Here is a 27,496-nt window from a genome sequence, read left to right as displayed (position 1 = left end):
GGGGGGGGGGTTTCCGCATGGGTTCGATCCCAGCATGCTCTCCGCCGGTACTTTCGACCACAGGGCCGTGGCCCCCACGTGTTCCTCCCGCAGCTCAGCGCCGAGGGTGGCGTGACGGGGGACCAGCGTGTTTGGGCATGAAGGTGCGGGCGCGCCAACACGCGCGGTGAAGACAAATAGGGCTTTTTCCACACGCGCGGACACACACACACACACGTGCGCGAGCTCGCACTCAAGCACACACACACACACGGCATACCCTGTGTGTACGAATAATTTCAACAATCCTTCATGTGTTCATCTTCGCCCCAATTTAATTCACAAATATATTAGAATACAACTTTAAAATGAAAAGTATCAAACACAATGCCCTCCCCTGGACATTTAACTGACTATGAAACTACTCTCCATGCTCACAGGCAAGTAAATCCAAAAATGATAATCTAGTAAAATTGAACCACTGAATCCAATAAAGAGGGGAAATGTTCTGTGTGAAAGAAGCCTCCATTTACTGTGACAGGTTTCAAACAGCTCAGACTTCCTCTGTTATGACTGGCCATGGAGCTCCAGGGAGCGTTTCTCTGGACAGACTGAATATCAGTATCAATCAATAACAGCACTGCCCTCTTTCCCTCTGCTTCTTCATAAAAACACTCAGGTGTGATGTTTCTTGTACAATTTTGTAACAGCCAATTCAGAAACGAGATAGTCTCAACCCTACAAACTGTCCGTATCGTGTAGAGCCAAATCTACAAAGAGCAGTACTGGGAAAGCCGAACTGATAAAGATTGATAAGATAATGGCTCCAATTAACCTTAATCCTATCTGCAATTATGCAAGAAACAGTCCGTGGGAGTCATTTTTTTGCACGAACACCAGGCTCAACAACAGAACTGTATGTACCAACAAAAAAAATCAGAGAAAAAACATGACCGGAATTACATCTGAAGAACCCTCCACAGGCAGGTGGACATGCAGAACTGGGGGTTTGTCTAAGAGCAGTGAGGAGAAGAGGCCGTTGTCCCACAGCAGGCTAAACACACAGCAGGCTAAAGGGGAGCAGGCTAAACGCACAGCAGGCTAAAGGGGAGCAGGCTAAACTCAGAGCAGGCTAAAGGGGAGCAGGCTAAACTCAGAGCAGGCTAAACACACAGCAGGCTAAACGTGAGAAGGCTAAACTCAGAGCAGGCTAAAGGGGAGCAGGCTAAACTCAGAGCAGGCTAAACACACAGCAGGCTAAACGTGAGAAGGCTACACACACAGCAGGCTAAAGGGGAGCAGGCTAAACTCAGAGCAGGCTAAACACACAGCAGGCTAAACGTGAGAAGGCTACACACACAGCAGACTAAAGGGGAGCAGGCTAAACTCAGAGCAGGCTAAACACACAGCAGGCTAAACGTGAGAAGGCTACACACACAGCAGGCTAAAGGGGAGCAGGCTAAACGTGAGAAGGCTACACACACAGCAGGCTAAAGGGGAGCAGGCTAAAGGGAAGCAGGTTAAACGTGAGAAGGCTACACACACAGCAGGCTAAAGGGGAGTAGCACTGGAGAAGGTCGCCCCTTGGCCCAGAAGGCACCTCTCACCCCATCGCCTGGCTTCACGCAGCGCTGCTTGCACAAGAACCCGCAGCGCCTGAAACAGGCACCACCGTGACACAGCAGGTTCAGGGCACAAACAGCACGTGGTGAAACAGGCCACACCTGAAACTGGCACCACCGTGACACAGCAGGTTCAGGGCACAAACAGCACGTGGTGAAACAGGCCACACCTGAAAGTGGCACCACCGTGACACAGCAGGTTCAGGGCACAAACAGCACGTGGAAAACGAAGAGCTTACAGCCAGGACCAGGGCACTGGGGAGCCGTACCCCACCCCATAATGAAAAGTACAACGCGTGAGAGAGGCGTGGGATCTTGTTGGCTAAGCACAATTGCCAAATTACCCCACCAGGTGCATAGCTCCCTACCCACAGTCCTGCTAATATTGTGGTGTGCAGCCACAGGGATGGGGGTGGGGGGGAGGTAGGGGGGTGTACACACCCTTTGGGACGTCTGTGCAAACATGCTCTCACATGTACCACTTCGAAACAGGCAGAGGGGGCGGGAAGGGACCTCCCCCTGAGGTCCCCTGAGTGAGACAATCACAGTGCAAGTGGAATCAGCTCAATTAGCTCAGGCCTACACCATTCCCCTTTCCCGAGAGCGAAGCTCACGTGCATGTGGCCTGCGCAAGTTAAGGGAACAGCCAGCCACTTTAGCTACACACCTATGGCTTTACTTCAATACTATGCCACTGTTTTCAACTTTTAACTTAAGGCCTTACATTTTTTTTTAAAAACTTTTTACGTTAAATGAAAGCTGACAGTCCACCCTCCTTATGCATTTTTTCCTACTCATTCAGACAGGGGGAGAGCAGAGATGGTTGCACATAAAGATGGGATCACCACACAGACAGTATGAATCAATGGGGAATCAAACCCCAGCCCCAAAGGGGGGATTTGCACTCGGTTGAGAGCTGGACGCCTTATTAACTGTGCCAACCTTTCACGTAATAATCATATCTGTTGCGTACATCACTCCCTTTAAGTCTGTAAATACACAGGCCTAGATGTACCCAGACACAGCCAACCTGCGAAACAGAGTGTCTTTAGTCTACTGTATCTGAATATTATCGCCCATATCATGCAAAAGATCTCACCTTTTCCATTCAAATGAGCTCCAAAGAGACATGTTGTTCCCCCCCAACAAAATGTAAATGGAAGGTGAGCTGACGTAGTCTCTGTCAGTTGAAGCCCTGCCCTACATGTGGGGCAGTGGGAGTTCGGTGCTGGGCACCACAGACAAAATGGGGGGGGGGGGGGGGGGAAGAAAGGACTTCCACCCCAAGCTTTATCTACACGCAGTGCACTCAGTGCCAATTGCTGCCTGCAATCATCAGAAAAGTGCACGTTAATTACTTTTCCCCCTGACAGGGCTCCATTAAAAGGTCTAAGGAGTTTGAAGTGCACTGCGCACACGCACACGCACACGCTAGGGCTCAGTCCATACCGTGACTCAGCGATACTGAGCCTTGCGTGCCGTAAAGTTATCAAATCCGTAAATGCCCACGTTAGGGCAAACTCAGCTCTTTCCTCCAGTGAGCGCTGCGCCAAATGTCCGCATTGCCCTTTCGGACGTGAAACCGGAGGGAATTATCTGTGTCTGTCGGGGAGAAACGCTCAACACGCAAACACATGCACGAGAGATGCCTGCTGAGAAACAGCCATCTACGGCTGGAGAGGATCTGCCCTGTAGGCACCTACATGCATGCACTCATTCACTCCCTCACTCTCTCTCTCACACACACACACACACACACACACACATCATTCACTCTGACGAGTGTGGGTCAGGTGGCCTCAGTGTGCTCAGTAATTGATTATGACACCCACCTGCTAGAGGTCACTCTCAACCCAGCCAAGACACCTCCCTCCCAGTCTGATACACCCCCATCCCAAACAGGACTGGTAGCATTCGCAAGACTGTCCTGTATAAGGATTTATAACAGTACTGAGGCCACATTTAAGGGGCGGAACTGTAGTATAATGGGTAAGGAACTGGTCTTGTAACCTAAAGGTCACAGGTTGGATTCCCAGGTAGGGCACTGCCACTGTACCCTTGAACAAGGTATTGCTTCAGTATATATCCAGCTGTAAAAATGGATGCAATGAAAATGCTATATACAAGTTGTGTTAGTTGCTCTGGATGTAATGTAAGTTAATGGGACCGCATTCCACAAATTACAGTCACATCCTCCAAATCAGACACAGAATTTAGACTCTAAAGTTGGCTACAGCACCTCTATTAGTATTAGCCTATATCTGAATCCTAACACAGACATGCTTTTCAAAAAAAACATTTTTCAACCAAAACTCAAGTTTTCAACAAAAACAACCAAACTGAGAAATGAAAAACATAACAGAGGACTAAGGGGACTGGCTTTTAGCATGGAGTGAACAGATGCTGGCTTAAATGTCTTGGTACACCGCGCCAAAAGGATAAGGAAAACAGTTGTTAAAATGTTAAACATCCAGAATGATGACTCATAATGGCTTATGAATCCTCAAGCAACACACGGAAGTACATCGTGTGGAAGTTGAACCCAAAAGTTGAAACCGCACCTGCATTGACTGTATTGAGCCTGCAGTATACAAAAACATTTGAGAAACGGAATGTACATTCCAGGAAGAGAGGATTCAGGGCAGAGCGTAATGTACCGTCTTTGACCACAGCTAACGCCCAGTTCTTCCTTAATCGAGTGCCACAATTACGACAAGACAAGTGCCAACAACTAATACCCGCGGAATGGTTTAAAAAAACGCCACAAAAAATATAAGCTTATAAAGAAAGATATAAGTATAAACGGTGTTTAAAAAAAAAAAAAAAAAAGAGATCTCTATATTGCTTCTGGAAAAAATATTACATTGCGAAATTATGTCATTGGCTAGTCTAATTTGAGAGAACTTTATCCGGATGGGGGTATTTCACGCATTTTAAAAGCCATAAAAGTAATTGCCATCGTTAGCTAAACTGAAGACATTTCCGAGAAAGACTATTAATCAATGACAGGCGCAGGCTTAACGTTAACAAAAAGAACACTCAAGTCGTTATTGTGCACGCTGCCAATTGAACTGGCCACGATTCAACAGTTAGCAAACGTTACCAATACGGTTGTTTTTGTATTAGCTAGGCTAGTTAGCTGCCCAGCAATCGTCTTCTAATGTACGTTAGCCAAATTACCTTTGCTAGCTACATCTTATTAAAGATGACCTAGCTAACTAACATGGCAGTACCCAACCCACGATTAGACTATACCGCTTGCAAGAGAACCAACTGACAAACCATCGTTAGTTCGCCTGGGACCAATCGCAAAGCGAAATGCTTCGGGAGCAATAAGACCCCCGTCCTGTTGAAATACAGTCACACAGCGAACACAGTGAACCCACCTGAATGTCCGTGGTTTCCGTTGCTACCTACCTAGTCAAAACGAGACTTGAAAACATAAATAACCTCACTTAACCCTAGCTACCTAGCTATTTGGTTGCGACATAGCTAACGACCTAGCGTATCTAATCTCGTTTCCAGGAGTTTGTTTATAGTAAAAAAAAATTCAGTCTTCCAAGAGTGTAGCTGCACCATATCATACATAAGCAATCAGCGGGAGGCGCTGAGAGCACGTTTAGTGCGAAGCAGCCAGCTAGGTAGCTAACAGCTGCTGTTGTCGCTATCTCACCCCTACTGTAGCTGCCATCATTGCCATGAAACAAGAATAACCTTTAAACTTACACCTATAACCCTGAAAGTTAGTGCAGGTGTGCGCAACCAGGGGGCGCTGTTCAAATGGATCTGTCAAAGGCGAGGATGAAGCACAGCTCGCGGTCCGTGCTCTCAGGGTTGTTAGTCCGGAAAGAAAATAGAAAAAGCCAACTTTCACTCCTCATTAATGTCAACAAAAATATTTAAACAAAATTTTTTTTATTAATGAATTTTATTTATATCACTGGGCAATCACTGAAATATTTTAAATAAATCTAGGTGTCATCTAAGAACTGATATTAAAATGAAAGGCATGGTCTTATAGATGAGGTAGACTGTGCTGCCAGAAGTGTATGGGAAATGTGGACTTCTGGATGTGAAAATTGTATTATACGTTATAAAGGACACTAAACATTTGGTTGACGGCAGGTAATGAAAATCCTCAGAAAATACACAAGATTCCAGTAGAGGCAGGATGGACGCTACCCTGTTGTACACATAAAACCATAGAATAAGCCTTTTTTGGTGTTTGGGTTTGTGTGTCAGAGAACTGAAGTGTAGGGGTGTAGGGTAAAATAGTGTAGGCCTTGTTCGAACATGACAGTGTATGAGAGTTTATCAGTAAATGATGTCCTTGTCGATAAGGGATGGCAATGCATAATTGTGAGTGACTGTGTCCAGTGCTGGCATCTTTCTGTGTATCTCTGTCAGTATATGAAACAGGGAGGGAAAGAGAAAGAGAGAGAGAGAGAGAGAGAGAGAGAGAGAGAGCGTGCATTCACGCATTTTGGGTTTATTTTCAAAGCAGTCTATTGATAGCATTTTAACTATGTTTTATTGGAAAGAATCTCTAATGGTTTATTGTTTTTAAACATTCCTGCCCTCTGTGACCTTGCCTTTTTCAGAGGAGCATGGGATGGGGGAGGGGGGATGGGATGGTGTGTGTGTGTGTGTGGGGGGGGGGGGGGGGGGGGGGGGGTGAGAGAAGGGAGAGTGGAGAGCCAGAGAAGGGGTCAAGGTTCAGAAAAGGGACAGGGTAAATGAAAAATTATGGGCTGTCTCCCTCTGGATAAACATGACTTTCTTTCTTCACTGTCTGCATGCACACATACAACCCCCCTGCCCCCCCCCCCACCTTTTTCCCTATATGCATATCAGTATTTGTCTTTCTCTTAAACCCCCCCGCCCCCCCGTTTAATGCAAGGTGAGGTCATTTTTTCCACAGCCGTCTCCAGGATTATAGGGGGTATCAGTTTTCTATTTATATAAATGACAGGCTGTGGAAGAACTGCTGTCCACAGATTAACACATACACATGCGCAAGTACATGAGCAAGTATACCCAAACTGGTACATGTTAAAGACAAAAGGTTTCGGACTACAACAAGTTCTGTATAGGACACCTTGACAATGTAATTGGTAAGAATGACACAGGTCACACAGCAGTAGTTTCAACACAACGAACAATTCCGTCCAATGTGAACTACATCTGAAAGATTGACCTGAATTCCTCTAGCATATATGTGTGCAACAGGAGCAGGTGGTAGATATTCTAAACTGTGTGTATGTTTGTGTTTGTGTGAAATAGATTAAATGGATTACAATTCAGAATCAGATGGCATGTTGGTATTACAGCCATGTTTTCGAGATTACAGTTTATACACACTGGATCAGATAAATTATTTTCGTGATGATGATGATGACGATGATGTATGTATGCACATTCACGTGTGTGTGTGTGTGTGTGTTTGAGTGTGTGTGTATGTGCGCATGTGTGTGCTTTTTGCTCTAGTGACTTTTTAAGTTACCTCTCCCCTAAAATGGGGGACTAAGTATAAAAAGGGCTGTAATTCCTACATGGGTCACCTGATATGAATGTAAATATCCTCAAATTAAAGCTGACAGTCTGCACTTCAACCTCATATGCACAGTTTCATTTCAAATCCAATGTGCTGAGCCACAGAGCCAGAACAGCAAAAATTGTTTCACTGTTCCAATACTTTTGAATTTCACTGTACATATTTTCCCTGACTCGCTCATCTCTTTGGAGAGAATTACACCTCAGTGTGTGCAGACACGGTCTCTGTGTCTCTGAGTCACCTCCCCAGTGAGACGGAGTCCAGCTTCTGGTCCAGCTCTCTCCTGTACCACACACCCACCTCCCATCCACTGGCCATCATGTCATTATCAGACTGTCCCCCATGCCCCTCCCCCCCATCTCTATGTCACTCCATCGACAGTGCCCACAAAGTGGGCTATCAGTGTCCAGCCTCCTACGCTGGTATTAATATCCCCCACAGCCTTCTCTGTGCCCTTATAAGATGTGTGACTTTCCTACAATAGTCTATCCTACAATTGTACAATGTGACTATCTTACATACTAAACTTTTTTTTTTTGCACTCTAAAAAGACTTTACTGAGATGACATTGACATGAATGCAAACCATTAAAATAAAAAAATAAAAAATAAATATGAGGCGACATAGCTCAGGAGGTAAGAGCAGTTGTCTGGCAGTCGGAGGGTTGCCGGTTTGATCCCCGCCCTGGGCATGTCGAAGTGTCCCTGAGCAAGACCCCTAACCCCTAACTGCTCTGGTGAATGAGAGACATCAATTGTAAAGTGTTTTGGATAAAAGCGCTATATAAATGCAGTCCATTTATCATTTACCAAATAAATAAAGATAAATAAAGAAAAAAAAAAATCTCGGTGTCTTGGGAGCTCTACTGGCCTCTTGCAAATGGAGGTCTTGGGAATACAAACTTTCTCTTACGCACATGGCACAGAAACACGCACACACGCACACACACAAACTCTATTGAACAACATAACTAAACATTACATAGCATATACTGTTCATGTCATTCCAATAAAATTAAATGTGGTATAAAAGGAGCTAGTGGAGTTGTGAGGAATGAAAGACAAAGATAAAACAGAGAATGAGAGAGAAAGAGAGAGAGATAGAGAGACAGAGAGAGAGAGAGAGCGATAGAGAACTCATGAGGTCAGTGACAGCATAAACTGGGCGTGTGACGTTTGTGTGAAAGTGGGTGTGTGGGAGGTGTGGGTATGGGTGTTGGTATGAATTTGGGAAATGGTCAGGCGGGTGAGAGAGAGGGGGGGTGGGGTGGGAGAGAGGGGGCAGACGGTGCTGAAAGGCCAGGCTCACTACCGGATTGTTTCCATTGGAAAGAATTCCAAGAATGACCGGGAAGAGCTATCAGTGACTGAGCTCTGAGGACCCTTTTAAAGCATTTAACACACGCGCATGCACACACACATATACGCAAACACACACACACACAGACCCGCACACACACACACACGCACACACACACGCACACACACACTTTCATCCCACAATAATAATGTGAGAGAATAGTTAGTGGACACAGAACACAAATGTAGTTAACAGCAGACACTACTGTTCTTGCACAAAATGTACATTCATCTCTATAACATAATGTGACTGCTGATAGGATTACTACATTATTAGAGACCTTTCGATCAAAAGAGAACTGAGTATATCCTCGGTATTTAATCCCACTTCCACGAATACTTCTGCCTCTGTGTGTAAATAGCTCTTTGTACACAATTATTTCCAGGAAGCAGGAAGTGTTGGAAGAGAATGATCGTCAGCTCATTGTTCTTTTTCCAATGCCCCCAAAGGACTTTGAGTCCCCTCTAGCTAACCACGGACGCACTTAATTTCCTTTGATTGACTCGTCCGGGTGGTGAGGAGCAGCCATAAAGTATACAGGCTATATATAATAAACACAAAATAAAAAAAATAATTCACGAGTAGCGTGCGAGCGGCGGCGATGTCGATTACGAGGGAAGAGCACAACGCATTTGCGGCTGTAGATCTGACAGTCGGCGCGTCTTTAAGTGCATAGTCCGCAGGTCTGTTTCGTAGCGTTTCGTGCTGTAGCCTGCATCACACCTCTCCGTTTTCACTCCCTTCGCTGCGGGTGAGCTCACCGCGCTATTATTGCCTGCTGATGTCTGGTATCCCGCCAGCCAGCGTTGTCCCGGACCACACACATCTGCTCAGCTGATTCACGGGACGTGCTGGCCCGCGAAGTACAGCGAACTCTCGAGTGGAACAGGTGGCCGGTTGCGCTGTGCGAGTGAGTGAGCAAGATAGAGATATCGTCACAAATGATGCATCCCATTATTCCTCAATCGGCTCTGCTAATGCTGGATGTTTTTTGACACGGTTTTGGCAGTGTGGCTATAGGGCCCATGGGTGCTGGAACGTGCGTGGTACCCTGACAGGTCAACCAGGACAAAGGGGAACCGGCGCAAACCTTTCCCCCATCGCTTGCTAAATTAGAGACCGCCCTCTACCAGGAAGTGTTTCTGGCCTTGATTCACCTGGTAACCTTGTGGCAGGATCACACACTGGCAGGGTTCACCTCTGGCCAGCATTTATTTGGTTAAAAAAATCAAGCATTTGACTGTGGTCAGCAGTGCTCCACCTTCCCAAACAGGCCCCTAGTATTACAATGTGAATCTTTAACTGCCATAGAATATGAGTGTCCAGCTTGTTCTGGTTATTGTCCGACCCAGGGCTGCCAAACCCTGATCCTGGAGATCCACTGTCCTGTTGGTTTTCATTCCAAGCATGCCTCATCCAACAGCTAGAGATCTTGTTGAGCTGCTAAGGAACAAAAATCACGTGCCAAATTATGGTGGAAATGAAAACACCTACAGGGCGGTAGATCTCAAGGAACAGGGCTGGGCAGCCCTGGTCTAACCCTTTGGTGATTTTGAGCCTCTGGCACAGATCTACGTCAAATAAGGTCATCGATACCTTTTATCCAGAGCAGATGTGGTGGATTATGGTGATGCACTGGATGAGAACGGCTGTTAAATAAATGTAATGGGTCTCACATGGCTGATGTAGATAACCTTTCATTCTGCTGAATTGCCTAAGAATGAAAGATTCATTTGGTTGAGGGACAAAAATTTTTTAAGTAATACACGCACCTGCACTAGCATACTCGTCAGCAATACTCGTCGTGTCTGAACTCTGGCAACCCTCCAGCCCACCTCCAACATCCCCCCCCCCCTTCCCCCCTTGTCCACTTCTCTCCCCAGGACACAGACTCAGGCAAAGTGGTTTTCCACAGCAGGAGGCAGCTCTCAATCTCCGGGTTCGATTGCCGTGGTTACGGAGAAGCTGCCTATTTATTCCGGAGGTAAACGAGCAAGGGTAGACGCTGGCCGGCAGAACCCAGCATTCACAGGTGCCACTCGCCCAATCACCGCTTTCCAGGGTCGCGACCCGGAGGTCATCCCAGATTCACGACACGGTGGAGGGGATCACTGGAGGGCAAAGCTGGAATTCGGGCCCGAATGAGATGTGGAGTGACGGAAGCAAGGGTAATTATGCAGAACCTAATTACGAGCTCAGGAATGAGAAAGTATAGCAGAGTGAGGGGACTAGGAGGTGCAACAGGAAGACAAGCTTGCGGTCTCTGCCTTTCTGCAGAGCTATATATACACACACATGCACATGCATACACTCGTACGCACACACGTACACACACACACAGGTCGGTGCAAGTGGAAACAAGCAGGAAGTAACACTACTGTTCTCGTCTGAGCACTGTTAGGTAGGGGGCTTCCGAAGGGTGAAATACAAAGCGAAAGGTGCAGAGGTATACAACCCAGGTTTCCTCAGACAACCTTCAGCCAGCAGCCGAACTTAAAAGAAAACTTGAGTATTTACCCAGTAAAACGCACATGAAACTCCCCCCCCCCAAACAGACGCAGGGACACCATCAAGATTGGAAAGAACTTTCAAATGTTTATTTACATCCTCTGCATTTATGACAGAGAAAGTGGTCTAAATACAAAAAAACAAAAAAAAAAAAACACAAAAGAGAAAATAATGGCAGCTAATCTCCCTGAGCTTCACAAATACAAAAACGAACTACAGGAGAGCGTGCAGAGAGAGGAAAAATAAAAAGCTATACAGAGCTCTAATTTCAGTTAGAACCACACCGATGTACACTGGAGAAAAAAAAAAAAAAAAAATCACAGAAACATGGACATGGCAACACACAAACGCGACGGGACGGACAAGATACCCTCAACTATTTGTGCACGTAGCCTTTCCCTGTTCGACAGGGCAGAATGCGGCTTCAAGGTCACTGGCCTCGAGGTGGGACAAAGAGCTTTAACAGATAAGGTTCAGTCAACTAATATGAACTGCTGAGCGCAATCAAATCTAACTTGTGTGACTGACGTTTGGCAAAACATCCCAAAACCGGGTGGTGCTGTGGATAGGAGGACAGTAGGGGGGATAAAATGTTCACTTCTGCTACTCCTGTCAGGTCCAGAACACTTTTAACATTAGGAAAAGGGATTTAAGCTCGATCCACCCCTCAGGTATTCAGGTATAAGGCTTCAGATTGTGGTGTTAAGGTAACGTCGACCGCTCAAAATACACCCAGGACACACTCAGGCACCTAAAACACACGGATTCATATTCTGTCTGCTCGCCCCAAATGACTTCAAAGTCGACACTGTCCGTGCAGGGCTTAACAGGGTCACAACAGGTCTCATGTGTGCCCCCAAGTAAGCAAGGTCGTGGCAACGGACTGCCGTCTAACAGCGCAAAGGAAGTCGATCACTTTCAATACTTTCAAAATGCACTTGAAACCCCACTTCTAGACACTTTCTCCAAGTTGGCCCTGATAGGCTAATCCTCAGGAAGACGGGGGCCCGCGGGAGAAATGAGCCAATCAAACGCACTCCCCTCGGGTCACAGGGAAGCTTGCTCGGGCCGAACAGACACAATCTCAGCACGTGTCATCTAAACATTGCACCCTGCCCACGTGATAAGAGCTCTTCTTTCTGACAGCAGTCTCCTCCCTCATCCTTTCTGCCATCAGAAATGAGCACGGAACAACAAACAAAAAAAAAGAAGACGAAATGACAAGTACACGTGTACAGACGGACACACAAACACTGAGAAACTGGCTGTGGAATCCTTTAACACGCCCAACCCCAACCCACCCCCCCCCAAAAAAACGAACATAATCAAATATATATATATATACGCGAGTGTGGAAAATAAAAAAAAGAAGTCCCCATGGAGGGCGTCTCGATGGGGATTAGCATGCGGGGAAAAGAGTCTTTCGCTCTGCGGCCGAGCGACCGGTGAGTCTCAGCTGGTGGAGAATGCGAGCGGTTGCCCCGGCAACGCACGAGCGCACCACCACGGCCGTGCGCGTGAGCCACAGCTGATCCACCGACACAGCCGTCAGGCCAACATACTGCCGGAGACATGCTCAACGTACTCGTGTGCGATTGAACAGTGTGTGTGTGTGTGTGTGTGTGTATGCGTGCGTGCGTGTGTGTTTGTGCGTGTACAGTGGTGTGTGTCAAGCGGCATATCACTGTGTGCCTGGCGGAGTGTGTGTTTCTTGCGGTATTCTAAGCATGTAAATGTGCATATTGCTGCTCTCCCAGAGTCCACACTCTGCCGGCTTGTCAATGTCAGTACTGATGCCATGTGTGTCTCCAGTTGCCGATAGGCAGCTGTGACTGTGTGTGCTCCTGATTGTTTGAGTGAGTGAGTGAGTGAGTGAGTGTGTGTGTGAGTGAGTGTGTGTGTGTGTGTGCTTATGCCATTCTCAGTGCTGAGAGTTCTGAAGAGGCTGTCCAGCTTCGTGCTTGCCATCTTCCTCTTCCTCCTCCTCTTCCTCCTCGCTGACCAGGAACTCCTCGGGCGGCCAGCGCAGCTCTCCGCTCTCCACCTCCCCGTCCGTGGGCTCCACCACGATGGAGGGCAGCCTGTCCTTCAGCTTGCAGCAGCGCTCAAAGTCGGAAGGATCCGGAAAGATCTGCCGGAGGAAAAAATGGCTCGGTGAGGCCAGTGCAGAGACTACCGCAGGAAGTACTGCATCAGTACTACCATCATTACACTACATCAGCAATCAGGCCCAACATTCAGCAAGGCCTACACACAGGGGACTAGTGTCTGGCACGTGCTACATCACATTACACGTCGTCGGTAAGCAGACAGAAGACGTCCCAGACAGAAACAAAAACCAAAATGAGCGCACACAGCACCCAGGTGGCTGCTACACACTGGTGGAGACTGAGGGGACCTCACACACCCCCATCATGGTCACGGTACCTTCAGATTCGGAAAGCTGCCAACAAAAATAAACTTTAAAATTTTTTGTATTAACGATCTTAGTATATTCTTTTATGTTTCTGCTAAGCAGACGTCCTTTTTCGGACAAGCCTTTCTGGAGTACTGTGACGCATTTGTGCTCACATATGTCTCCACCTATAGAAAATCAATCAGTATGCAGATTTTAAAATCAAGGTGTTGAGAGCGCTGCGAGACAGAGGGATGTGTGAGAAAGAGAGAGAGATGTGAGAGAAAGAGAGAGATGTGAGAGAAAGAGATGTATGAGAGAGAGAGAGAGAAGAGCTGTGTGTCTGCAGGCAATGAGAAACAGACCAGGAGAGGCCTCAGAAGGAGACAGCTGACATGATATTGACAGTTTGATGACTTGAGGTGGCTGGAACCCAACCAGAGGATCTTTCATAGCTGGACAGCATGAGTTTCAGAACATATGAAGGAAGCTGTGGAAATGGCAGCTGATTGTCAGCCAATGAGGTTCATTTGGGAGGTGGGGGGGGGGGGCATAGTAGTGCTTCCTGGGACTCTTACTGCAAACCCAGGTAGGGCAGAATTTGGGACAGGACTGAGGAACGGGACGGTGTTACAGGACAGCGGGACGGCTGAGAGGAGCGCACTGCTCCAGCTCTCTCCCGCCCTTCTCAATTTCGCGAGAAAAGGCATGACTCTTTTTCTCCCCCATACCCCCCCCCCCCCCCCGCTGCCAAGAACAGCACATTTCACTGTTATCAGGACTCAGCTGCAGACTATTTTTAAACCTGCATATTTCTGTGAGAGACTTAGGAGCGAGAAAAAAAAAGAAAAGAAAAAAAAAAAAGGAGTCAGAGGAGAGATTGCAGTTCAGGCACACAGCCCAGTGGAAAGAAAGCATTAGGCTGCAGTCCCATCTAATGTCTCTGGGGTGGAGAGAGAGCGAGAGAGAGAGAGGGAGAGTGAAAGAGCAAGCATGAGAGCACGAGAGAGAGAGAGAGAGAGAAAGAGAGAGAACAAGAGAAAGCTTGGGGAAGAGTGAAAGAGCAAGCATGAGAGACAGCGAGAGAGAAATAGAGTGAGAGGCAGAGTAATTGTAAGTGTTTAAGAGTACACACTTCCTGAAGAGGGATCATTTCCAGAGAGATGCGTCTCAGTCTGGTACTGCGGGACATGGGCCCATGAGGCCTGGAGACCTGCAGGAAGAACCTCGGCCCACGTTGGCCCACATCAGCCCACGTTGGCCCACATCAGCCCACATCGGCCCACATCGCTGCTTCATTTAAAGGACCCCCGTCAGCTCTCACAACGAGAGGATACCTCCGCCTCCCCCACCTCCCAATCACATTTCCAACTGACTCGAGAGCTCGCTCAACAGCAGACTGTAGCCCCGCCGACTGACCGTTCGATTCAGAACCACAGAAGCCAGAACAGGCCCTCTAGTCAGTCAGTCAGAAAGTGCAGGTGAGCACCATGATCTGGCACACGGTCACCAACAGAACCGGTCGGCATGCCTACGAGTACTGAAAGCCCAAGGTAGGGGCATGGTGCAGGTCACGATACAGGGTCCAGTGCCTGGGGGGGGGGGGGGGGATCCGCCAAGCTCCGCCAAGCTCCGCCACGCTCTCGCCCCCTTCACGGGGCGTACGTCAGGAGCTGAGCACCGTGTCTCAGCGGGAGGGGAAAAAACAAAAAAACGAAACAAAACAAAAGAAGCGAAAAGGAAAAGCGCTAAAGAAAGCACATCCGTGCAGAGGAGGAAGTGGCTGACTGGAGGGCAGAGGCCTCGAGCGCAGGAGCGAGCACGTGAGCGAGGAGAGCGAATGGGAGAGATGGGAGAGAGATGGGGCAGCGGGCCCCGCCCCCGCCCCAACCCCCCCCCCCCCCCCCACCCCTACCGCCGCCGCAGCCGGAGACAGAGACAGAGGTGCAGCAGCTGCGTCGCAGCGCCAGGGCTCACGCGCATGAGACGCATTCGACTCGCTTATCTGCAGCTGCGGGTTTGCTAAACAAAACCAGAAAAGAAAAAAACGGTACTGTTCACCGTGAGACCTGCAGGTACGTGCAAGGAAGGCCATCGCACATTACGTTCGTGGAAAACTCAAACATAAATCTCTTTCAGTTCCTCTTCCTTTTCTTTTTCACATTACGAAGTCAGTATTTATTAGTCACCGTTTCCCGTGGCCTACCAAGCAGTGCACCCACCCCCCCACCCCCCCACCCCCCCACCACACCCCCCTACCTCCAACTATGAAAGCATTCCATCAGATAATTGTCCTGTCTGTAAATAGACCTTCTAGAAAAACAAACTTCAATTCTATTAATATATTGTTTGCACATCTTACAATAATAATGAAGAAGACATTGAGCTTTGAAAACATTCGGTTTGGACAGCGGCCCGTGGTTTGATTTGAGAAGCAGGGGGGGGCCCAGAGAGAGCTGGCGCCCGTGAGAGACAGCAGCAGGACGGGCCAAGCAAGACAAAACATCGCTGAAAAATAATCCCCCCCCCCACCCTCCTGAGAGAAGCACACAATTCAGGCTCCCAGACCACCAGTCCAGTGGCCAACTCAACCTGCCGACCAAATATAGCCTCCGTCTACGGCACGTGAAAACAAGAGGTCGCCCAATAAAAATTTCATTATTTTATTAATTTTTTAAAACCCATCCACTTGTTCGCCCGCCTGGCCAATAGAAATCCATAAAAGGGCAGCAGCATGGTAAAGGCCGACCAGAGCAGGGATTAGCCCCAGCTTTACTGTACAATGCATTACACACTGCGAAAGACAACCCTGCTAATGCCCACCAGCTGCCGCTCAGCCACACGCAACATGACCAACTGTCATTGTGTGATAACGGCGGCGAAGGACTGGCACGGAGCAATCTGGCACAAGCAGCGCCGTCTCGGGGGTTGGCGATGGGGCACCTATGGGTAAGGTCGCGGGTTTGGCTGGGCACAGGAGGTGCTGTAGTATAACGAGTAAAGGGGCTGGGCTTGCAAACTGAAGGCTGCAGGTTCGATTCCCAGGTAGGACAGTGATGTTGTACCCTTGAGCAAGGTATATATACACACAGTATCCTGGCTGTGCAATGATGTGTAAAAATGCAGAAGCTGTGTGCGTCGCTCTGCTAAAGGCCAGTAACGAGGTCCTGATGGTGCACTGTGGCAGCTTGCAGTGGCCTTTACTGGAACCTTCTCCCTACGAGCGGCACAGTTTCACCCCAAGAATCCATACACGAACACAACCACATGCTCAGGCTGACACGCAGAAGCAGCGATCGCAAACTCTGCTGCTACACTGCGGAGCTCCAGGTCCTGAATCAATGTCACCGACTAGCTAAAGAGTCTACCCACCATGTTTCAAATCCACCTTTATGAAGGGTGACAGCTTCTTATGCAACAGTTCATGCCAAATGTGACATAACCAACAATGTCACGTGGCTTAACGGTCAAGCATTACAAGGGATGACATAAACCATGCTTATGCAGGATGCTAAGCGCATGGTGACATAACTCACGTTGTCACTTGCTGTCAAGAAACTATTCAAATCAATTCAGTCTCCTCGACTCCTGTTACAGTGGTAGTAAATATCTCCCGTGTTACTTTGTTTGAAGTGTGACTGTACCATGAAGAATCTGAAGGCTCCAGGGCAGGGGTTTGAGATCCCATCCCTAAAGGAAAACCCTCCACTCATGCCACCCCCACCACCCGCAGTGCAGAGTCCCAGAAGGCCGGGGGGGTGCGGTACCTGGTAGGAGTGCCTGTCTTTGCTGGGACTCAGGCGGATGTCCTCCATAGGGCTGCTGGTTATCATCACCTCAGTCATGTCTCCGCAGGTCACAAACACAGGGCTGGAGAGAGAGAGAGAGACGGGGGGGGAGACACACAGAGAAAGGAACGGTTAGCCACCCGGTACATCAGGTCACAGGCTGAATTGTCACAAGCATCCATTCACATGCTGCACAAATACGAGCGGTGGCCAATGGCTTCTCCACCATCACACAGCTCACCTTGACACACACACACACAAAAAAAACGCTATTATGACGTGGTAGTGATCACCCTTTGAAGAGGAGGTTTTTTTTTGGAATGTTAATAAGTCTCGAACTCAGTTGCTTTGACTTGCCAGTAGCCGTTGTCGCATCAGCATTAGAACTTTCTGTTATTAACATTCTAATCATACATTTGTGATCTCACACCTTAGAGGGCTTTAAAACGAGTTTCCCCCCGAGCTGCTTTGCCCACAGAAACAGCGGAACTGCGGGGGCTTAAGACCAAAGGCTTGCGCTGCGGTTCAGTCCGAGTCGGATCTTACGCGATCCAAACGATAACCATCTGCATTAGCGAGAGGCGTCGTCGGGCCAGCGAGCGACCGAATCACAGTCGGTCCTCGAGCAGGCGATGCATGCTCCATCTGCTGCAAAGGCAACCGGGGTGACCAAGACGCTTGCGGCTCTTTCTGCGCTTCAACGTGCGCTAACCACCTTACAGGAAAAACAGTGGGCTCAGTAAGCAGTAAAAAGAGCCACCGCGATGCCTAGTCATTGTGAAACCGTACAGTGGGCGTGCAGTGCAGTAAAACTGGGTTATGCTGGGGGCTGAGTGCTATAAGAGGCACACCACAGTGTACCCCTCTTCCCAATATCCCCACGGGACCCAAGTCATTGCGGCTCGACAACTCCCTCTCTGCCACAAGACAGTTACAGGGTATCAATTCGCAAACCGTAAAACCTGTTATTTATTCCTCTTAACCACAGTGTTTTAGTTGAGGTCAGAAAATTAGTGTTTTCGATGGGAGAAATACCAGAGCGCAGCAGAGAGACTATTTTTGAGCTCCATGGCGAAATTCAAAAGCGCGACGGTTACTGATTGCGGGGGGCTGCGGTCTTGCATAGCTGCAGGGAAACAGGACAACCGTGGTGAAGCGAAAAAATAGAAGATGAGATGGCGAGGTTCTACAGAACATTTTACTATTTATAAAAGCCTTTTTCCAATATCACTGCCAAGCGTGCATTTGCCTCGCTCTGCAAAATAAACCGTTGCAAATTAAACTTGGGAGTGCTCGACATCAGTTAAATGGATGTGGTACAGACATCGCCTTTCTTTGTAGTCGCTACGCTCCCAGTTGTTTTACAGCAAGCCGTGCTCGGTTACATAAACGGTGTGAACGTTTCCCTAGTCGGACCTTTTTAAAGTAACATTTATCACCACAAGATCTGAAAATGCGAAAGGAAGCAGACAATACTGAGAGTGAGTGAGAAAACTTTACTGGAGAACACTAGTGGTGTGACAGCGCCGTTGCCAACCTCACAGGAAGCGTCCTCTACTCCCAACGAACTATACGGTACAGAGATAGACATCAGAAACAGTTTCTAAAGTGCAAAACTGTGGACAAGATACCGAACTCCCGCACTGCCGTGCACCCTCTGTACGAACAGAATGTTTTAACATCTGCTTTTCTTAACTGCAAAACAAACAAACGTCGACGCACACTTGTGGATTATAACACTGAGCGTATAAAACCGAAAGTGTGGTGAGGATTACACATTTATCGTAATAATTTGAATTTGCTGTTCAAGTGACTAATAAAGACGGTGGTTGGGCTTGTGGAGAAATAAAACACATCTACCAGTCACTAATAACATTTGGGATTTCTCACACATTTCAAAACAATAGGCTAACGCATCGCGCTGTCCGGAAGAGTTGCCAAGTCTCCCGTAGGGTAGGCCAACGTGCCTCCACAGACGCTACTCGCAGCTTGAAGTCTTACAACAACTGAAAACAAAGTCGTTACCATTCTGCTGTGTAGTGTGTCAGAGTACTGTACATACACGTTTGCGAAAAGATTACTTATGCCCACTAGAGAAGGGAAAAAAAGTTTTTTTTTGTTAAGATAATTCATCACCTGGTTGACCTCAGCCTGTTTATTCCTTAACATATGCATGGTCACAAGACTAAACCTGGCTTACATATGTAAGACTACTGTCCATCTGATGATTGAAAAATAAAGCATTCAGATACAGCAGTTCCAGAACATCACTGTAATTCCAAGGTACTGCTGTACCATATGATGTACAGCAGTACATCTCACTCAGGACTGGACGTACAGATACGTATATATTTCCAGGTATACAACGGTAATCTCAGGTCTGTGTGTGTTTCGCACAATCCTAGCTTCACAACGTAAGCTTTCCATTTCACGGCCTTATGGCAAAAGCCTCATACTGATAAGCTCGCAGAAACAACATGCTGGTACTCACGTTACCCAGTCAACAAAGCCATGCCACAGGCCAGGCGGCATAAAAACTCTACCCCCAGTTCAATTATAACATGATTTATAACGGAAACAGGTTTATAACAGGAACCTAGTCACCGCCAGGTCCTTCTGCTACCTTGTGACACTAACAGCTTTTCAGAACAATGGCTGGAAATCTAAATCTGCAAAAAGGACACACACACACGCGCACACACACACACACACACGCACACACACAAAACTCTCAGCAGAACCATAAGGATGACTGCTCACGTGAATGGCAGAGACATTAAGGTCCAGAAACAGACCGAAAGAGAGACAAAGCCAGATAAAAACGGACAGAAGAAGAAGAAGAGACAGACAGACAGAGAGGGAGAAAGCGAAAAAAAAAAGTATGGGGAAAGACAAACACACCATTGCCAAGCATATTTCTGTTCTGGGTTCATATAAACATCCGGCTCAGCCAAGAATAACACAATACAAGTCTAATAAAACAGAAATGGGTTAGAAAAGGAAGTCTGATGAGTATTACACTTAAAATGTAAAACTTATAAACAACATACCCAATCAAACCCATTACTGCCAAGACAGTCTGGGTTAAAGTTAAATAATTTGGCCATCTCTCTCCTTGGTGACAACTACCAAAAAAAAAAAAAAAAAAAAAAGCTTACAGAAGACACAGCACGTGAGTTCTACAATCAAGTGATTTTGATCTAAAAAAAACTTCCTGAAAACAAAGTTTTCGCATTTTAAGCATTTTTGCAAACAAAAGGGCCAGACTACAAAAACACGTAGGGCGCAATTCTACGTTTTACACTCCGACATCCAGCTGGCACGGTTAGCCAGAGTGACCTATACAGGTTGCATTTATACAGCCGGATGCTAACTGGAGCCGTTCAAGGTTCGGTACCTTGGCTCAAGGGTACAACAGAAGCGCCCCAATCTGGGAGTCAAACCAGCAACCTCAGAGCTACGAGCCCAGTTCCCTAGAAGAACGAGCCCGGTTCCCCTCGTGTGACTCTGGGAGTTCCTGATCTTCCTGCTTGGCTCACTTCCTGTACAGCGTGACAGGCAAAGAGCTGGACCAGAGGAAGCTGCTCAGATCAATGCGCGGAGTTGTTCTCTGGGGTTCGTGGGGTTACGTAGAGGAGCAAAGATGCTTCACAGAGTGGCAAGGCAAGAGACTGAGCAAAAAAGAGCAAACGGAGCAAATACCAGGCCCGAACCTCCAAACAGCAAGTACACATAAGGTAAAAAAAACTCCCAGTGGGGAGAAAATGGCGGTGAGAAAAAAGCTCCCCAATGGGAAGAAATCTCAAGAGGAACCTGGGTATAGAGAGGGAGCCCATCCAGGGCAGAGGAGGCCGGGCTGTTTGTATGACCGAGCGAACATACACGCACGCCCGCATGCACGGGTAAGCGTTCCACCACGCTAAGCCTATATGGCCACTCTGCCACAGTGACCCACACCTGTAGCAATAGGCTAAGCAGCAGACGCCAGGCCTAGCAATCTGGCCTGGGGCCTACAAAGCAGGGCCCATCAGTGGGAAAAATGAGGCCACGTTTACCCCCCACCCCCTCCCCAGAGGGAAACAAAGCAAATACAGTTGGGAAATGGAGTCCTGTGGCCTTGTGACTGCCGTACTGCTCCGTACTGGGCAATGGAGGAAGTTTGAGATTGTCTTAATATCTCCGACTGGTGGAGACAGTGTACCAACTACTGCTGTTCTCCAACAGCAACCTTAATTTACCCTGGCACACCCCAGAGACGTCCCTGCCAGCATCCAGGATCAGTGCATCCAGACAGATCAGCTGACAAAGGCAACAGACTGTGCTGACATAAAAGAAAAAAGTTTTTTTTTTTTTTTTAAATGCCTAAATGTGCATTTAAAAAAAACCAAAGTGACATGTGGTTTTCCACAGAGAACTTCTCAGGAAACATGCTTTGGGAAAGTAGGAAGATTTATTTCCACTGGCTTTGAAAGTAAAATGAGCCAAGGCTGTACCAGTGTAATGTAGCCTGTGCTATTTGGAGAGCAATCATGGGAAGGAGTTATTCATTAAATATTGTTACATTTTCCAATTAAGTTATTTATCAGCTGCTTTCAGCCATATCGCAAGAACAGTGAGAGATAAGGAGACAGAAGGGTTAATTAGTTTGTTTTTCTTTAATAGATGGAAACACCAAGTGAAATAGAGGCATTGATGTGTAATTTGAAAAGGCAAGTTCTGACACATTTGCAGGATACAGCTAGTGAATCTGCACCGTTGACTGATTTGGGACCATCACTCCACCGTAGGGGGGTTGGGCATAGGGGGCGGGGGGGGGGGGGGGGGGGGGGGGGTGTTGGTGAGGGCAGAGATGAGCCCGGGACAGCCAGCTGGCAGGAGGAACGCTGTACAGAGAGGTCTCGTCTGGTTTAAGCTCACGGCATGGTCATTGTCTGAAGATGGGACCACCGACAGCTCAGAGTATCAGTGTGACAGATCTGAATCGAATGCTGCCATCCACCAGAACAGAAGCCAGCAAAACGTGTTCAGAAGAGGTGTGGCATATAAGAATTCAGGCGGGTTGAAGGTGAGGCGAGGAATGGCATTCTGGACCGGCTGCAGTGGATTGACAGCACAGACCATTAAAGCAGCCAGAAAGGCACTGCAGCAGTCCAGACAGATTACAGGAGCTTGTACAAGAATGCACCCAAAGCACCCTCAGCATTGCAGACGGGCCCTTATTGTTCCTGTCCCAGAGCTTCAAGTACTGTCTGTGTGTGTGTGTCTGCTTGTGTGTGTGTGCATGTGTCGGTGTGTGTGTGTCTGCTTGTGTGTAGGCTTGGCGACTGTTTTGAGACTTTCTGACCATCCTCTGTGCCACACAGCTCTTCAGGCCATTCCACAGTACTGACACAGCAGTGAGAGCAACTGACCCAGTCCAGTGTCCACAGGGGGGATACTGTGTCTTACATCAGTAACACCAAGTCACAATTTTAATCCTCGCTGCCACCGTCATAACTCAGCAGAAGAAGGGGTGGGGTGGGGTGGGGGGGGGGGGGTGAAATGGAGACCACGGACACCCTTCTGCAAACGACTCTGAGGCCCGGCATCAGAAAGAGGGACTGCGTGGCCCCTGCGAAATGCACCAGGGCGAGTGTGACGTAGCCAAAGCTCTCCCGGTATTGCGGCCAGCTGGTTGCCGTGACATCTGGGGACCGACCGTGGGCATGCGCGGGACGTTGGGTGGGGGTGGGGGTGGGGGTAAAGTACACCCCCGCTCGACAGGACGAGAATCCGCCGTCAGGAGGGGGAAAAAAAAAAAAAAAAGGGCGATGAAATGTGAGGTCACGACTTGAATCCAGAGGATTACGGCAGGGAGACGGAGGGGGAATCCAAAAGAGGTTTACAACCCTCCTACATGGCGCGTGTTCGTAACAGCAAACCCGCAGTTACATAACGCGCACACACTTCAAAGACAGGGGGACGCAGCCGCGTCGAAGCTCCGGGCACGAACGTGTCATTGGCCTCTGGAACCCCGAACCTCGCAAGTCTAAGACTAGGATTTAAAATAAGGACTCGCTGTCCCCTCGAAACCAGTACTTTAAAACGCTGTGCTACGCAGTTAGCGCACATGCTACTTATGATTTTGCTCTGAGGACGTCCTGCTCCAACACGACCGCAAAGTGCAAGAGAGCACAACAAACAAAAAGGCATTCGAAAAAAGTGTCTCCCCCCCCCAGCAACAGACACCCACCCACCCACCCGCAGGTTGCTTTCGATCATTAAGAGAGCAGATATTCATGCGAGCAGCTTTGTGGCTTTATGAAAAGAGGTCGACACTGCATTTCCTGGTGAAGACATGAAGGTAAAGAACGGAGTGCAAGAGCCGTGCGAAAACAGAGCAGCAAAAAAAGAAAAAAACAAAACAAAACTCATTTAAAAAAAAAAAAAATTTTGGCTATTAAAATAATGAACTGACGGCGAAGTGAAACCCACGGACCAAACGCGAGGGATCATCGTCTGAACCAAAAGTTTAAGCGGTTCAGACATCAAAGCCCACGTGAAGAGATTAGAGAGTGCTGGGCCCATGCCCGAAAGGTTAGAGGTTCAAATCCCAGAAAAGGAAAACTACAACCTTGAGCAAGCCAATTAACCTGACACCGTTTAGTCAAGCGGAGCGAACAAAATTAGATTCATTAAAGGAAAAACATGCTTTTTATAGTGCCACGCTGTATCTCACAGGCAAACAAGCAGAGCAGCACGTAAACAGAATAGAAACTGCACAGAAAACGGGACAGACAATAGTAACGGGGACCAATTTCCACTCAAACCATTAGAGCACGCCTGCCCAACCCTGCTCCAGGAGATCTACTGTCCTGTGGGATTTCATTTCAACTCTAAGAAAACACAACTCATTCGACAGCCAGAGACCTTTGTTGAGTGAATTAGCGGAATCAGGTGTGACAAATCAGGGTTGAAATGAGGACCTACAGGATGGAAGAGATCTCCAGGAACAGGGTTGGGCAAGCCCCGCATCAGAGGATCATATTCATAAACTGCCAATAACAGGACTTAAGTGAGAGAGGGGCTGACTAACAGAGGTAAAGAGTACTGCGTGTGGGTGAACGCTCGTGCTGCGTCTGTGTTTTGAGCGTCTGAGCTGGCGGCAGTTTCCACTCCAGCGCCACGCTGAGTAACCCGCCAGGTCTCAAACGCGCGCGCGTGTGTGTGTGTGTGTGTGTGTGTGTGTGTGTGTGTGTGTGGCCTCTCCTGGTCGCCTGCCCGCGTGAACAGGGGCGCGAGCAGACCGCACTTTTTATTAAAGGTCAGGCCGCGGGAAACGGCTCGCCGGCGACCAATTAGCTTTAATTAGCGGCTCGCTCGCTAATGAGCCGAGAGACGGAGGCCCAGCAGGCTGACTAAACACAGGGTTTGGGGGGGTGGGGGGTGGGGGGAGGTCAAGCCTGGTCATGTGTGCGACTGCACAGTTCCTTTCGCATTTCATTTAAACTGGATGAACAGGACCTCTTATCGAGCGCAGCAGGCTTTGGTTTTTATTCCACCAAACTGGTTGAAAGTGAATAAACTTGTAGGACTGAAAAGCCAGTAGCTTCCTCCCACTGTCCAAAGACATGCACGTGTAGTCTAACTTGAGAGTCTTGATTGCCCACAGGTATGAGTGTTGTGTGAATTGTGTGTGTGTGCCCTCTAATGGATTGGTGACCTGTCCAGGGTATACTCCTGCCCCTCGCTCAGTGATTGCTGGGATAGGCTCCAGCCCCCCCCCCCCGATAACCCTGACCAGGAATAAGCAGGTTAGACAATGTATGTATGGATGGATGGATGGATGGACTTTTTTTGGTTTTGTTCAAATTTCCAATCAGCTTGGACACACAATCTGAGTTTGAGTGGCGATATGGAATCCTTCCTATGAGTTAAGCAGAAATAGACATGATGTCTGCGTTTCCGTGGTGACCGGCTAGCTGTAACGAGCCAGCTGACAGGTGGCTCTTTCTTAAATGTATTTTTCCAAAGCGAGCATCGTTGAGGGCACCGGCGTTTTATTTTAGTCATGCAATGTCATCATTTTGAGGTCACCGGCAGGAGGATTACATCACGTTGGCTGGGATTTGGAAATCACTGTGGAAACGCACATCATTACATTACACTACACCACGGGCATTTAGCGGACGCTCTTATCCAGTGCGACTTACACAACTTTTTACACAGCAATGCCATCAGCGTAACATCCATCAGAAGGACTGTTGGTATATACATGCTTTCCTCCCCACAACTACAGTCCACATCAAGCTAGTTTTAGGATTTTCATCTAAAAATCTTGTCATCATCAAAAAAAAAAAAAAAAAAAAAAAAAGGGGGAGGGGGGGGATGAAAAACCATTACTTATTTATAATTGGAACAATGGAGCTTTAAAAACTTCCTGAAAATGGCAGCACAGAGCTTCCCCTACTAGTACACCATCAACTGAATGCATAGCCAATAGCAGTCGGGACATATACCTATCTACAAGACTTATACATGACAGCATGAACCAATCAGCCCCCCCCCCCCCACACATGCTGCTAAGCTTGTGACATTTGGAGATGTTGAGATTCCCTAATTGACTGAAAACACATCAACTCGCTAAGCCACAAACTTCAAACGGTGCCTTCCCTCTTTGAAATTCCCTCAAATTATCTTACATCAATTAAAATGCTCGACAACACGTTTGACCTGCAGCTAATCCAACAGAACAGAACGCAGACAGGGGAAACCATTGCTCACTTCTTTGTCATTGCTACAGGTTTCCTGTACCACACTAGGTTCACAACTATAGGAAAATTCAAATCACCAGGCTAGGTAGAAATGTTTTTGTTCCATTTTCTTTGGGACGTGACCTTTCGTCGCTACTTTCACAAGCGGCAAACACGCTGCAGTTAACCGGGCACAGCAGCATCTCGCTGGAAAGAACTGCATCGGAACTAGGGGACCATTCGAAAATAGCCAGCCCGCTTATTCCACTGTGAGTCAATAGTGCACCAAGTGATAAAATCTGCTCTACCATACCAACACATCTGCGCACTCTACAGAGAGAGAGAGAGAGAGAGAGAGAGATAGAGAGGAGGAGAGAATTAGCGAGAGAGAGAGAGAGAGAGATGCATATACAAGGCGCGGACTACTATTCTGAAATGACTAACGATTAAGACAAAGTGTTTGAGAAAACATTGTTCTTGAAGCATGACCACACGTTTATGTTTTAACAAGGTAATTTGACATCGCCGAGGAGACTTTTAAACAGAGCCTAAAATGCGGCAACTACCATGACACACTCATACAATTCACAGAATAGAGACTTATTTCGAGCTTTTTTTCAGGATTGACGAGAGAGCCCATGACGCCTCTGATTATGGTATTGTTTCCAGGCAATGCCGCAAGTTTGCCGAGGAAGAATGGTCTGAAAGAAAGCGTGCACTTACGCAGACATGCGAACACTTGTAAGCTGAGGTTCATAGTAGCCAAAAGCCATGCAAATACAGACACAATAAATGAAGGTTACAAGCGTGCTTGTACAATTGATTCGTGAACAGAGGTCATGTTGAGGTCAACTAGTCTTTTACATTTTAATTATGCAACAATTTTATCAAGCGCCAGCGCAACAAGGAAGGTAGTACGCTGGCACGCAATGCAGGTTCTATTGACAGTGAAAGGACGTGCGCGGCTTTACTAAATATTTCCGTAGACAGAGGTACTTTTACGCCAAGTACCAAGCGGTTAGAAAAAAAAAGACGAAAGAGACAATTATACTTACCAATACACTTGAGGATAATATACAGACATTAATTCACACCTGCTGTTCGTTTAGATGACCAAGGAAAACGCAACTATCTCAGTTTATCGACTATCGCACTCGGTGTAGCCTATATAAACCAACCCGACAATGTCTTAAAAATGTATACAACTCGATTGCATAGAACTAGAGTTAACTTAGTCTCGCGCTGATGGGGTATAGAGGCGCCGTTGGATGTTTCAGCATTTATAGTAGAGGCGGACCCTACTACGACAGACACTCCCCCCTCGGCCAAATCCTAAAATTTCCTCAATGGCAGCAGAGAAGCAGCGCACCAACGTAAGGATCACAGCGACCCAATCACAGCGAACGATATCTTACACTGAATGACGAAGAAAAAGGAACCTGCGTTTCACTGGGAGGATAAGCCGAAACTGCAGCATTCATACAATGGAAGGAGAAGTCCATTCACAGACGCAGGCACAACACACCAGCATCAGAAATGCATACACATATAAAATATTA

At 47.7% G+C, this 27,496-nt stretch overlaps 2 protein-coding genes across 4 annotated transcripts in view; both read right to left on the bottom strand.

Annotated features, from left to right (window-relative positions):
* Positions 1–5,316, bottom strand: part of lclat1 (lysocardiolipin acyltransferase 1) — a 17,030-nt gene extending 11,714 nt beyond the window's left edge. The window contains exon 1 of one of the 3 annotated variants that reach the window (XM_035385476.1): positions 4,988–5,316. The gene's annotated coding sequence lies outside the window, so the exon portion shown is untranslated. Of the gene's footprint in view, positions 1–1,586; positions 1,703–4,883; positions 4,908–4,987 lie in introns of those variants that run through there. The other 2 variants (XM_035385485.1, XM_035385493.1) reach the window with 2 other exon arrangements.
* A 7,459-nt stretch (positions 5,317–12,775) lies between these two features.
* Positions 12,776–27,213, bottom strand: lbh (LBH regulator of WNT signaling pathway). Its single transcript, XM_035393874.1, has 3 exons — positions 26,993–27,213; positions 17,185–17,287; positions 12,776–13,153 (listed from the first exon to the last, which is right to left on the bottom strand). Exons 1-3 carry the CDS (start codon positions 27,019–27,021, stop codon positions 12,944–12,946), a joined length of 342 nt encoding a protein of 113 aa, XP_035249765.1. The 5' UTR covers positions 27,022–27,213; the 3' UTR covers positions 12,776–12,943.
* Positions 27,214–27,496: the final 283 nt, after the last annotated feature.

This window comes from Anguilla anguilla, chromosome 1 (genome assembly GCF_013347855.1).
Source record: "Anguilla anguilla isolate fAngAng1 chromosome 1, fAngAng1.pri, whole genome shotgun sequence".
Lineage (NCBI taxonomy): Eukaryota > Metazoa > Chordata > Actinopteri > Anguilliformes > Anguillidae > Anguilla > Anguilla anguilla.
The sequence above is the reverse complement of the archived record's forward strand: the minus strand, read 5'-3'. Positions and strand labels throughout refer to the sequence as shown.